This window comes from Branchiostoma floridae, unplaced genomic scaffold (assembly GCF_000003815.2).
Source record: "Branchiostoma floridae strain S238N-H82 unplaced genomic scaffold, Bfl_VNyyK Sc7u5tJ_1593, whole genome shotgun sequence".
Classification (NCBI taxonomy): Eukaryota; Metazoa; Chordata; class Leptocardii; order Amphioxiformes; family Branchiostomatidae; genus Branchiostoma; species Branchiostoma floridae.
Window position 1 is genome coordinate 8,632 of NW_023365785.1, and position 10,920 is coordinate 19,551.

The 10,920-nt window shown below is 39.8% G+C and overlaps 2 protein-coding genes across 3 annotated transcripts in view; one reads left to right on the plus strand and one right to left on the minus strand.

The window, feature by feature from the left end:
- LOC118408485 overlaps positions 1–215 on the minus strand; it is an 8,535-nt gene extending 8,320 nt beyond the window's left edge. The window contains exon 1 of one of the 2 annotated variants that reach the window (XM_035809302.1): positions 46–215. The gene's annotated coding sequence lies outside the window, so the exon portion shown is untranslated. The remainder of the gene's footprint in view (positions 1–45) is intronic. The other variant, XM_035809301.1, reaches the window with a different exon arrangement.
- A 2,452-nt stretch (positions 216–2,667) lies between these two features.
- LOC118408490 (achaete-scute homolog 1b-like) lies at positions 2,668–3,611 on the plus strand. Its single transcript, XM_035809305.1, has 2 exons — positions 2,668–3,021; positions 3,546–3,611. The coding sequence occupies exons 1-2, from the start codon at positions 2,668–2,670 to the stop codon at positions 3,609–3,611; spliced, it is 420 nt and encodes a 139-aa protein (XP_035665198.1).
- The last annotated feature ends 7,309 nt before the right edge of the window (positions 3,612–10,920 follow it).

A 10,920-nucleotide genomic window follows, 5' to 3' on the forward strand; every position in this document is an offset into this window, starting at 1 on the left:
TTAATAAGAAGACCCCCTTGGCTTCAAGAACACAAATGGTCTTACCTTCTCTGGCAGAGCTGTCGTCGGTTTGAAAGAAAGAAGGTTGCCTGCAGCTTATGTGCCAGTTCTCCTGTTGTCTGTGCCGTTGTTGTCTTCAGGCATTGTACACAATGGGACACGGATGTCCCGGATGTTGAGCGTTTAGCCAATCAATGTCACGAAACTTGACTCAACTGTCTTGACCTAATTGTCTTAATGTTAATTTTATCAGACAACCAAGAAGGCTAACTTTGTATCCCAGTCAGACAACTGAAGAAACAACAACAAAAACAAAAAACTTTTGTAAGCGTAGATCCTTTGACTTGAGAGGAAAGTGTTATCTGGGATTTTAAGTAGGTCAGACATACTAGTAGACTTATCAAAGAGGGGGCGGTAATTAATGTGGGAGTGATTGGTATGTGACACATGGTAAGCACAATAAGAGAGTGATTGATTATTCTGGACAAAGCAAGTGTCGTGTAGCCATGCATTTTTTTTTTAATGAGCAGCAATACGTGTTGGTGGATACGGGTCAACCGTCACACACCAATGAATATTTATGAGAGACGCAGAAAGATTTTTCTAGCTAGAAATCAATGCTAAATTCCCATCTTGTCCCTTGTAATGAGTTTATATACAGGAGAGATAGGCATAAATAAAGAAAAAAACGCAAAAAATATCTTTTTTATAGCTAGGAGCTTTTGTGAAACTCAAATCTTGCCCCTTTGATTGAGTTAGTCTCTGCGAAACTTCCTACGAAACGACACCAAGCGGAATATATCAGTACTGCCGCCTTGCCATTTGCTGTTGTTTTGAAGTTGCATTATGGTTCAAGTGAAGAATGAGATGTACAGAAAGTTAACTACTTCACAGAAAACTTTAATTTTTGTCAATCTTCTTCATAGCTCATCTTCTAATCCCCACGTAATTTTGTATAAGAATATTTCTTAAAACCCTTGACTGTGCGATGCTGCCGACAGTGAAGTAAAAATATTTTGTGCAGAAAATCGTAAAAATAAAGTGTGTATCAGCACACGGAAAACATGAAAGCCATCAAACTAAAAAAAAAATTGCAAATGTCTTTGCCTCTTTCTTCAAACGTTGCATGTGCTATATAAGCCGAGGATTGTATTGTCGATAGACCGGATATGGCACCGGAAATAGATCTTTTCTATACATTATGTGTGAGCAGGTGTTTCCGGTACAAGTGCGCATGCCCCACCGGCAGTAGTGGCTTATAAGGCATGACCTTGAAAAATGGCAAAACATTTTCAATAGTCAACGTACTTAGGTTTAAAACAAACTTTAAGACATTTCTTGCGTGTAATTTGTAAATATTGACAGTAGAAAATTCGTAAGTGTCACTATCTATATATAGACACATTTTCTTCGACTTCAACGGTTCTTGTGGTATTTAAAATTTACTTTATCCTCATCTATACCAATGGCAATAATTTCGTACATGGTATCTTTTGAATTTTTACATGCTATTTTTGCAACCTTTCTTGGTTTATCCTAATATCTAAATGTTAGTCCGTTAACAGGTTCATAATCATTGAACTTCATATTAAGATAATGCTCGCTGCGAGATGTTTTGGGGAAATACTTTGATCCGATGTTAAGTCAATGATACTTGCAAGTTGCATGTTGTAACCTAGCAACATGTAACGTTTAGATACAGATAACGCTGTGCTCTACTGGCTAGAAATGCTCAGGGCTAAATCTGAGTTTACTTCTCATGGTAACATATGTATACAATCATCATTGATGTTTTTTTATATTATGTCGATGTTATGGATTAAAAATCATTGGCATAATAGCCATATCACCACCTGCTCCATTCGTGCAAACGCGGGTCCTCACTTCCGGTGCACGCTCAACTGATTTCCGCTTTTTTGACGGGAAATATCGTTAAGCGATGATGACGTTACTGTGATACATTTAAGGCTTTAGATGGTACAGAGAAAATGATGTATATTTCTAACTCCAAGTGTACCAAATCTATCAAGGTAAGCATTGAGTAAAAAACATTCATTGGTATACAAAAAAACAGCATGAAATGTTTGCGATAACACAGAAAATAGAAAATAATATGAAATATACATGTATTAAGAATATGCAATAAAAAATGAGGTGGTTCTGACATTCGTGTTTTTTTATCTATATGTTAAACATGATGATAAAAAGTAAAGGTAAAAGTTTCTGGATAGAAAGCTAGAGTCTGTCGTGCCTTTTATGATTATGTCCACCTTGCCAGCGTTGATTTTCCTTTTTTGTTCTTTTCCTTGCGTATTTCCTGGCATCACGTGTTCTTTTTTTACATGTACGGATACGTACAAAGTGGGCTAGAAAGAAAAGTGTTCATTTAATTCTCTTTGAGGAAAAGGGCTTACGGGGTTTTAGTAGGGATTCTTTTTATCGTACGCAACCTACGCGGTGCGGCCTGTACTTAAAACGTTCAGTATGGACTCGGACATATTTACCCCTCTGGCACACAATTTAGTAACTGATGACATCAATGCTGCCACATTTCAAAACGTGCAATGTTTTGGACATTACGAAAACGCAACGTTTTATGAGTCACAATATTGCCAACACCGTCCCCAAATCGAGCATTTGCAGAATACGGTTGAAACCAGCGGGCCAATGCGAGGTACTTTTCTCGGGGCAAAGACGCAGGTCAGGCCGAAGGAACCGTACATGGTCGCCCGGCGAAACGCCCGAGAGCGGCGACGAGTCCAGCAAGTCAACGACGGGTTTTTCCGCCTCAGAAGTCTCGTTCCGAAGGCACCGAAGGGTAAGAAGTTATCAAAGGTGAAGACGCTACGAGCTGCTATTGAGTACATCGAGCAGCTACAGGGTATTCTGCGGGAGGCGGGTGATGGAGTCCCCGAGAACAAGATCGCCTGTCCATCGGTGGAATCGTCGGCTGCCAACGTCAACGAGGAAGAAGATGAGGAAGAGTTGGATATAGACTGGTTACCGCTGCATGTTGTTTCGGTAAGCTCCATATCTTTCCTACGTAGATTGATAAAGCAATGAAATACTTTGATAAGAAACCCAACCTGTTAAGAAATACTAGTAGCCAACTGACTAGTATTAGAGTAGAGTATTGTTCATAACTGCCCATTGTCACTTGTATATCTACTATGTTTATACCATGTACTTGCAATTGGCCCTCGGGCACGAACTTGCAAATAAACTTCTTCATTAGAATTATTTATTTTGTAAAACACCGCAGCTTCAGAGGCTGAGTTGTGTGATACATTATAATGGATAGTTCTCACTTAAAAACATCAAACAAAGAATAAAACATATGCCCAAATGATTCTAAAACACATGAAAACATTCTAGGCTAAATGGGAAGCTTTTCATGTATGAATCGGAATTGATGCATAATATCTAACATATACGTTATAGATAATCTTTAGAACATAGATTTCTCCCAAAAATTCGATACACATTCGATACACAATGTACAAACATACATAAGTAACTTATGCTAGCGTCTTATCTAATTTCAGAAGGAGGAAGACGATTTCTTGGATGAAGTTCTTGGATCCGAGATCATGTCTTGTTCAGACATGTAACAAACGTCGTGCGTACACTTGTCATATAAGTACATCAATGTGGACTAAATGTCGTAACAGACGATTTGATCTATTTTGAGTCATTTTAGAAACTAGCCGTTGTGTCACGTCACTGGTGTAAGATTGGGTCTTTTTGCAAAAATTGTAAACCCTATTTTTCTCGACTTTATGAGAAAAGGGCATTGTAAACATATTATACCGGCATGTCATGCTCGATACATTTATCTGAATTCTTGAGTTGCTATTCTTGACTACGACAAAATCAGACTTGACTACGATAACACAGAGTGGGTTCCCAATACCGTCTTAGGGTACAGTTCGTCATTATTACGAAAAGTTGATCAAAATCTTTTCTCAAAACTATCTTTCTCTTTCTCTAACTTTATCTATCTCTATACATATCTCTAGATAAATTAGATAGATATATAGATAGAGAGATGGATAGAAAGATACATCAAATAGATGGATGGGTGGAGAGAGAGAGAGAGAGAGAGGTGTAGATGTGAATATATGTCGTCTGTTTCTACCGTACACCAGCGCCTGTCGCGGATTCTAGAAGTACTGCAGATTCGGCGAGCTGAGAGATATCCATGTTTGCATCGCTGCAGTGCGATTGGCAACACATAGAGGGCGTTCAATGACATATTTAAGATTCTTTGACGGCACTTAATGCATCAACTGCCTTACCTTACCTTCTAAATACGCTAGTATTTTCTGGGACATTGATGTGCACTTTTATAGTGCTAAAGTATATGTCAAAAAGTTGAAAAGAACCTCACGTATACCCTATAGTTAAAAAAAAGATTTTTGTGAAAAAATGTTTATCACTTACTGTGTTTTAAACGTTACAGTTTTGTGGTTAGTGTCGGTTTGCTTGTCAGTTAACCCTAGATAGTTGTAAGGCCTAGAAAAATTGCTTTGTCTCTGGTTTTTACTCGGCTTACCCTAGCCAAAACTTGCCGACCTTAGCCTTTCTTATGTATTCAGCGACATACGAAACAGTTATAGCTAGGGACTCCGATATAATATCATCGATGGCCCCAATTTTCAAGCAGATCTTGGGGTGGAAGATCGTGTAGTTTTCTGACCGTCGGTCACTCTCAGAGAAACCCAGCAGTGAAAAATACGACACGAACTTCCAACCCAACATCTTCTGTGAGATTTACTCTCCCCTGTGGGCCTGTCTCTCCCTAGCTTACCCTAGCCAGGGAGAGAAAAACATGGAGGCAACTCCCTATCTTCATGGCTACCTTGTTCCCACAATGACCAGGGGGTCAAGGGACTAGGTAGTTAGGTAGGTAGGCTATGGGCCTGTAGAGTCTTGACACCAGTGTCCGTGCGTGAAGTTTACACCCCCACCCTTGAGCCGGTTGAATGCAGTGTCTCCGCTGCAGTCTCTAACCTCCTTCACGGACGTCTCCCATGGGGCGATTTTCAACATATCGCATGCCAAGTTTTCATGCGAGGAGACATCTACATCAGACACTTGAAACGGTGTCGGTGTGTACCATTAGTCTCCAAGCAGACCCTGCGCTGCCTTAGAAATAGTATCAAAGCTGGCCAGGGACTTAGTATAGGTGCCTTAGAGATAGTATTAAAGCTGGCCAGGTACTTAGTATAGCGGCACCAGGGGTCCGTTTGACTCCCTTAGCCGGCTATCTCCCTTTGGCCGGCTATACTCCTTTGCCAGCTTTGATACTATCTCTAAGGCACCGTTGGGTCTGCTTGGAGACTAGTGTAGCACTACAACACGCCATGTCGGGCCTGTTGAATCCTGACACCCCGGCCCGGCCCCGCTGTGTATCGCTACAACACCCCTGGCTCCCCGGTACTCTCCAAGCAGAGGTTGAATCGCGCTGATATATTCGTAGTCGGGAAAATTACACGTAGGAAGAGCGCCCGTGTAATTCTTCCTACTACTACTGTATCTGCGCGATTCAACCCCTGCTTGGAGAGTAGCTCCAGTCCCCGGGCCTGTTGAATCCTGACACCGCGGCCCGGCCCCAGTGTGTATCGCTACACTTCACGCCTTGTTCCTGCGGCCCGGCCAAATTGGCCGTTACCTCGGTAAACACCAACGGAGAGCACGCGACTCAAACCTTCAAGGGCTCGGACCGGGACGCTAGAAAATAAACACGGCCCTCCAGAAAGTGTGGTCTAGCCTCAGAAACAATCGGCTCGGGGATATTTTATACCCCATTTAGAGATGGAAACGGTCGAGAGATTTCAGGTTGATGGAGAAATAGCTTCATGCGTGGACACTAAAATGGCGAAATAGAAGCTGGAGTGATCACCATATTACAGTATGGAGTCGTCAGTAACATTTCTATCCATAAACTTTAACCACAGCCTGTTAGTCTATTTAATTAAAAAGTATAAAGGCTAAAAGTGCTGATTCCATCGAGAAAGAACATATAAAGTGAACTATGTCTTTTGAAAAATATATATTCATCTGATTGATTGCAACAAGTTTATATTCAAATTAGTAGGACAATGCTTTATGTATACACGACCTCATAAATAAAAGTATAGGCTGTACTTTTGTCTGTTAACAACAGCGACGATAAAAGTGCTCTTTTACACATTTCCCCGAGAGAAAAATTATGATATGACGCTTAATCAATATACACGCTATGAAACCGTACACTTAACAGTCTTCTCCTCTTTGTTTCACACGGCAAATTTGAGTACCAAAATCCCCCCAGCCACAAACGACTTTCCTAAATTCTTTCCCAGTTGGAGAGATGCTTCAGATCGGTAAATATTAGCCCGGTGCTCGCGAATGTGGCGCTAATTGCCGCTTGACGGAGTTTTGAGCCATGTGTAAACTACGAGTAGACTTTCACTCATTTTCAAGCCGTTGAAAACGTTGTTCTCGGAGTGTTTGTTTATTGACTCTCCTACCTGCTTTTAAACACCAAGCCTTCTGAGGGAACAAAGCAAAAAATCGTTTAATCTTGCCGAAAAGACAATGTCGCAAGACTTGACGACTTGATTTTACCCCCGCCGAGATTCGAACCATGGTCCTTAAGTTCTCCCCAACCTCTTCTGAAACAATTTTTTTCTGAAGTTGTCATCTTCACAATCTTTAATCTGCGACGAGCACATTCGTATAAAAGTTATTGAATGGAAGTAGAGTACAATATAGAGAACTGATGCTTTTTGTCCGTTGCGTTTATGAGGGTCTGGAGAGACAGTTCAGAGTGGACTTAACGAAAATACACGGACACTTTATCAATGGATATGTTCCACCACTTTTATAAGGGTTCTACATTGACAAGGGGAAACTTCTTGACAACTTCGCTTAATTTATAAGTGGGGTAATAAATTGACATTTGTTACATAATTATAACATATGTACAGTTCACAAAGTTTATTTGTTTCTCTCAATGCATGATTTAGATTTAAAGAAACACAACTGCGGTTGTGTCTCACAGAAACTCAATTAATCCAGGGCACGTCCTTTAGTTTATTCTCGTGGGTCTCATATTGCGACTCTCTCTCTTCACCTCCAAGTAAACCCGGACTTAAGCCTTCTTCGAGTGTTTTGGCTTCGCAGCTCTACCTGACATCAAACTCGCGCCGCCCGGCCACTTTTCCTCGCAGCATTGTATCGTTTTTCTCAACCCTACCTGTGTGGTGAAAAATAAATCTTGATAACTCTTATAGTGAGAGTCCTTTTCCACGACTTGACTTAATGTCGGCTTGATTATTCTCGTCTGTTTCAAAAGATGTTCTTTTTATCGGTTCTAACGTAGTGACGTCATGTTATAAACCCCGCCTTCCCCACATGCACGCTCTCATCTTGACAGTTAAGAAGAGATTTATTTTCTACTGAAACCTCCAGACCGCTAGGAGAGCCCTGACTTGTGTTTGCGCGACTTTCCCTTGAAGTGCTTTTGTCTGTGTGTTTGCTGACATGTTAGGCCCCCTCCAGCCCTCAAGGACATTGTACAAGCGAAAGGCATGACGAATGAAAAGGCCGACACGGCAGAGAAGAGGGCTAATTTTTCTGTCTTGATGTTGAAGTGGCGGACACTTGTAAAGCCATTTCTGTTCGCCTCGCGACAATGAACAAAGGACCTGCTCACGACCGCCGCACCTGAGGCAAAGAGAACGCTTTATTCTGCAATATGAAAACAAAACGACCTCAGCTACATGACACGTTGGTTTTACATTTCTTTATTCTGCAATATGAAAACAAAACAACCTCAACTACAAGTTGGTTTTGCATTTCTTTATTCTGCGATATAAAAACAGAAGGACCTCAGCTTCAAGTCGGTTTTACATTTCTTTATTCTGCAATATGAAAACAAAACGACCTCAGCTACAAGTTGGTTTTACATTTCTTTATTCTGCAATATGAAAACAAAACGACCTCAGCTACAAGTTGATTTTACATTTCTTTATTCTGCAATATGAAAACAAAACGACCTCAGCTACATGACACGTTGGTTTTACATTTCTTTATTCTGCAATATGAAAACAAAACGACCTCAGCTACAAGTTGGTTTTACATTTCTTTATTCTGCAATATGAAAACAAAACGACCTCAGCTACAAGTTGGTTTTACATTTCTTTATTCTGCAATATGAAAACAAAACGACCTCAGCTACAAGTCGGTTTTACATTTCTTTATTCTGCAATATGAAAGCAAAACGACCTCAGCTACATGACACGTTGGTTTTACATTTCTTTATTCTGCAATATGAAAACAAAACGACCTCAACTACAAGTTGGTTTTACATTTCTTTATTCTGCAATATGAAAACAAAACGACCTCAGCTACAAGTTGGTTTTACATTTCTTTATTCTGCAATATGAAAACAAAACGACCTCAGCTACATGACACGTTGGTTTTACATTTCTTTATTCTGCAATATGAAAACAAAACGACCTCAGCTACAAGTTGGTTTTACATTTCTTTATTCTGCAATATGAAAACAAAACGACCTCAGCTACAAGTCGGTTTTACATTTCTTTATTCTGCAATATGAAAGCAAAACAACCTCAACTACAAGTCGGTTTTACATTTCTTTATTCTGCAATATGAAAACAAAACGACCTCAGCTACAAGTCGGTTTTACATTTCTTTATTCTGCAATATGAAAACAAAACGACCTCAGCTACATGACACGTTGGTTTTACATTTCTTTATTCTGCAATATGAAAACAAAACGACCTCAGCTACAAGTTGGTTTTACATTTCTTTATTCTGCAATATGAAAACAAAACGACCTCAGCTACAAGTTGGTTTTACATTTCTTTATTCTGCAATATGAAAACAAAACGACCTCAGCTACATGTTGGTTTTACATTTCTTTATTCTGCAATATGAAAACAAAACGACCTCAGCTACAAGTTGGTTTTACATTTCTTTATTCTGCAATATGAAAACAAAACGACCTCAGCTACATGTTGGTTTTACATTTCTTTATTCTGCAATATGAAAACAAAACGACCTCAGCTACATGTTGGTTTTACATTTCTTTATTCTGCAATATGAAAACAAAACGACCTCAGCTACAAGTTGGTTTTACATTTCTTTATTCTGCAATATGAAAACAAAACGACCTTATCTACATGACACGTTGGTTTTACATTACTTAATTCTGCAATATGAAAACAAAACGACCTCAGCTACAAGTTGATTTTACATTTCTTTATTCTGCAATATGAAAACAAAACTACCTCAGCTACAAGTTGATTTTACATTTCTTTATTCTGCAATATGAAAACAAAACGACCACGGCTTCGTGTAAGAAGCCGTATAGTCGCTGCCGTTTCAAATATTATCTTTATGATACACCAGACTTTCTATTCATTTGTTTATTTATTTATCTGTCTATGTATTCTTAATCCAGGGTAGTCCAGATCTGTGACTTGTGCTCTAGGTATTCATGAATAATACATTAACACAGTACGAGTAAGGAAATTAATAGATAAACAAACAGATCTATTTCACACAGGCTATTTGTCTATTCCGGCTAGAGTTTTAACTCTCAGCCATTTGGTACCAAATTTGTTTGTTTGTTTGTTTGTTTATGTGTTTGTTTGTTTGTATTGCATACCCGGCAAACCGCCTCATTACGTAACACACCAGGTTTGTACCGAAAAGTACAAGCTGCCTGTACTAGCTGTCCGGACAGATTCACTTTGATCCGCTCACCCCCATGAATGACCCCTACACGTTTCGATAAGAGTGGTGGGTTCTTTAGCGCGTCCGAGGTGTGGTTCAACTCAAACACGGGACCTCTGTTGAACGTCCTATAAAAGGAATTGCCCTAACCGAAGCTGGGTACTCATTTTCACCTGAGTGAAGTGGTGAAAGTCGTGTTAAGTGCCTTTCCCAAGGCACAAGGTTAGTGGCACGTCAGCGGATTCGAACCGGCCAGTGATTCAAACACCCTGCAGATTGTGCCACAACCCAACTAAAACTTGTCTAGGTTATTGGATTAGGTTATAGAAGGTTCAGAAATTGGGTAATATCCCCCCAAGAATAACTACTCTGAAAACTCGAACTGCATGAGCTAAACAAAACCACATCACGTCCAGGACAAAATTTACAAAAACCGGAAGCTCTGCTGCAGTACCAAGGTCACGTACCAGGGGGCCTAAAGTTGACCTTGACCTTCGTCTTCCCAACAGCAACCTACAAGCGAAATATCATTACAATCCAATGACAGGCTCAGAAGTTATGCTGATAACAAATATCCAAAAACACAAAAAATACACTCAGACACACCAAGAGACAAAAATCTATACCTCCATTTTTCATGGGGGTAATAAAGGAATCTTATCCCACAAATTTATGTTTTCGAAGCACAGATAACATTATCATATTAAACCTTGACAATGGAATAGAGCACCAAGTGCAATTATGTCGATTGATGTTGTTAGGTTCCATGTAGCCGGTGCCAGTTACAAGAAAAAAATTCAAACATGAACTTTGAAGTTGATGAACATTCATAACACTGTCGCATTTGTCTCTTCTTGGTTCTTTCTTTTCTCCATGTTGCTTTTTTAACATGCAAATTTCTCTAGAATCGTTTGTTTTTAAGTTGATGTCCCACAAAAAAACTATCATAGCTTAAAAGAACCTTCTTTGGGTAAGCTAGTAGGCTAGTAGCTGTACAGATTACCGTATAAAAGGGTGTATGCAGTATCGTACACAACAGAATTTGGCTCGAGTGAAATTTAGTACTACCCTCCTCACATTAGACGAAAATCGATCGGACGACGAGTCTGCGAGCTCTACATTACGAGGAGGCATGACCCTGACGGTAATGGGGGAACTCTGTCATTTCTT

Bases quoted from the DNA above. Each gene is read 5' to 3' on its own strand.
- LOC118408490 (XM_035809305.1), top strand. From the start codon at position 2,668: ATGCGAGGTACTTTTCTCGGGGCAAAGACGCAGGTCAGGCCGAAGGAA. The intron at 3,022-3,545 runs GTAAGCTCCATA...ATCTAATTTCAG, and splicing joins TACCGCTGCATGTTGTTTCG to AAGGAGGAAGACGATTTCTT.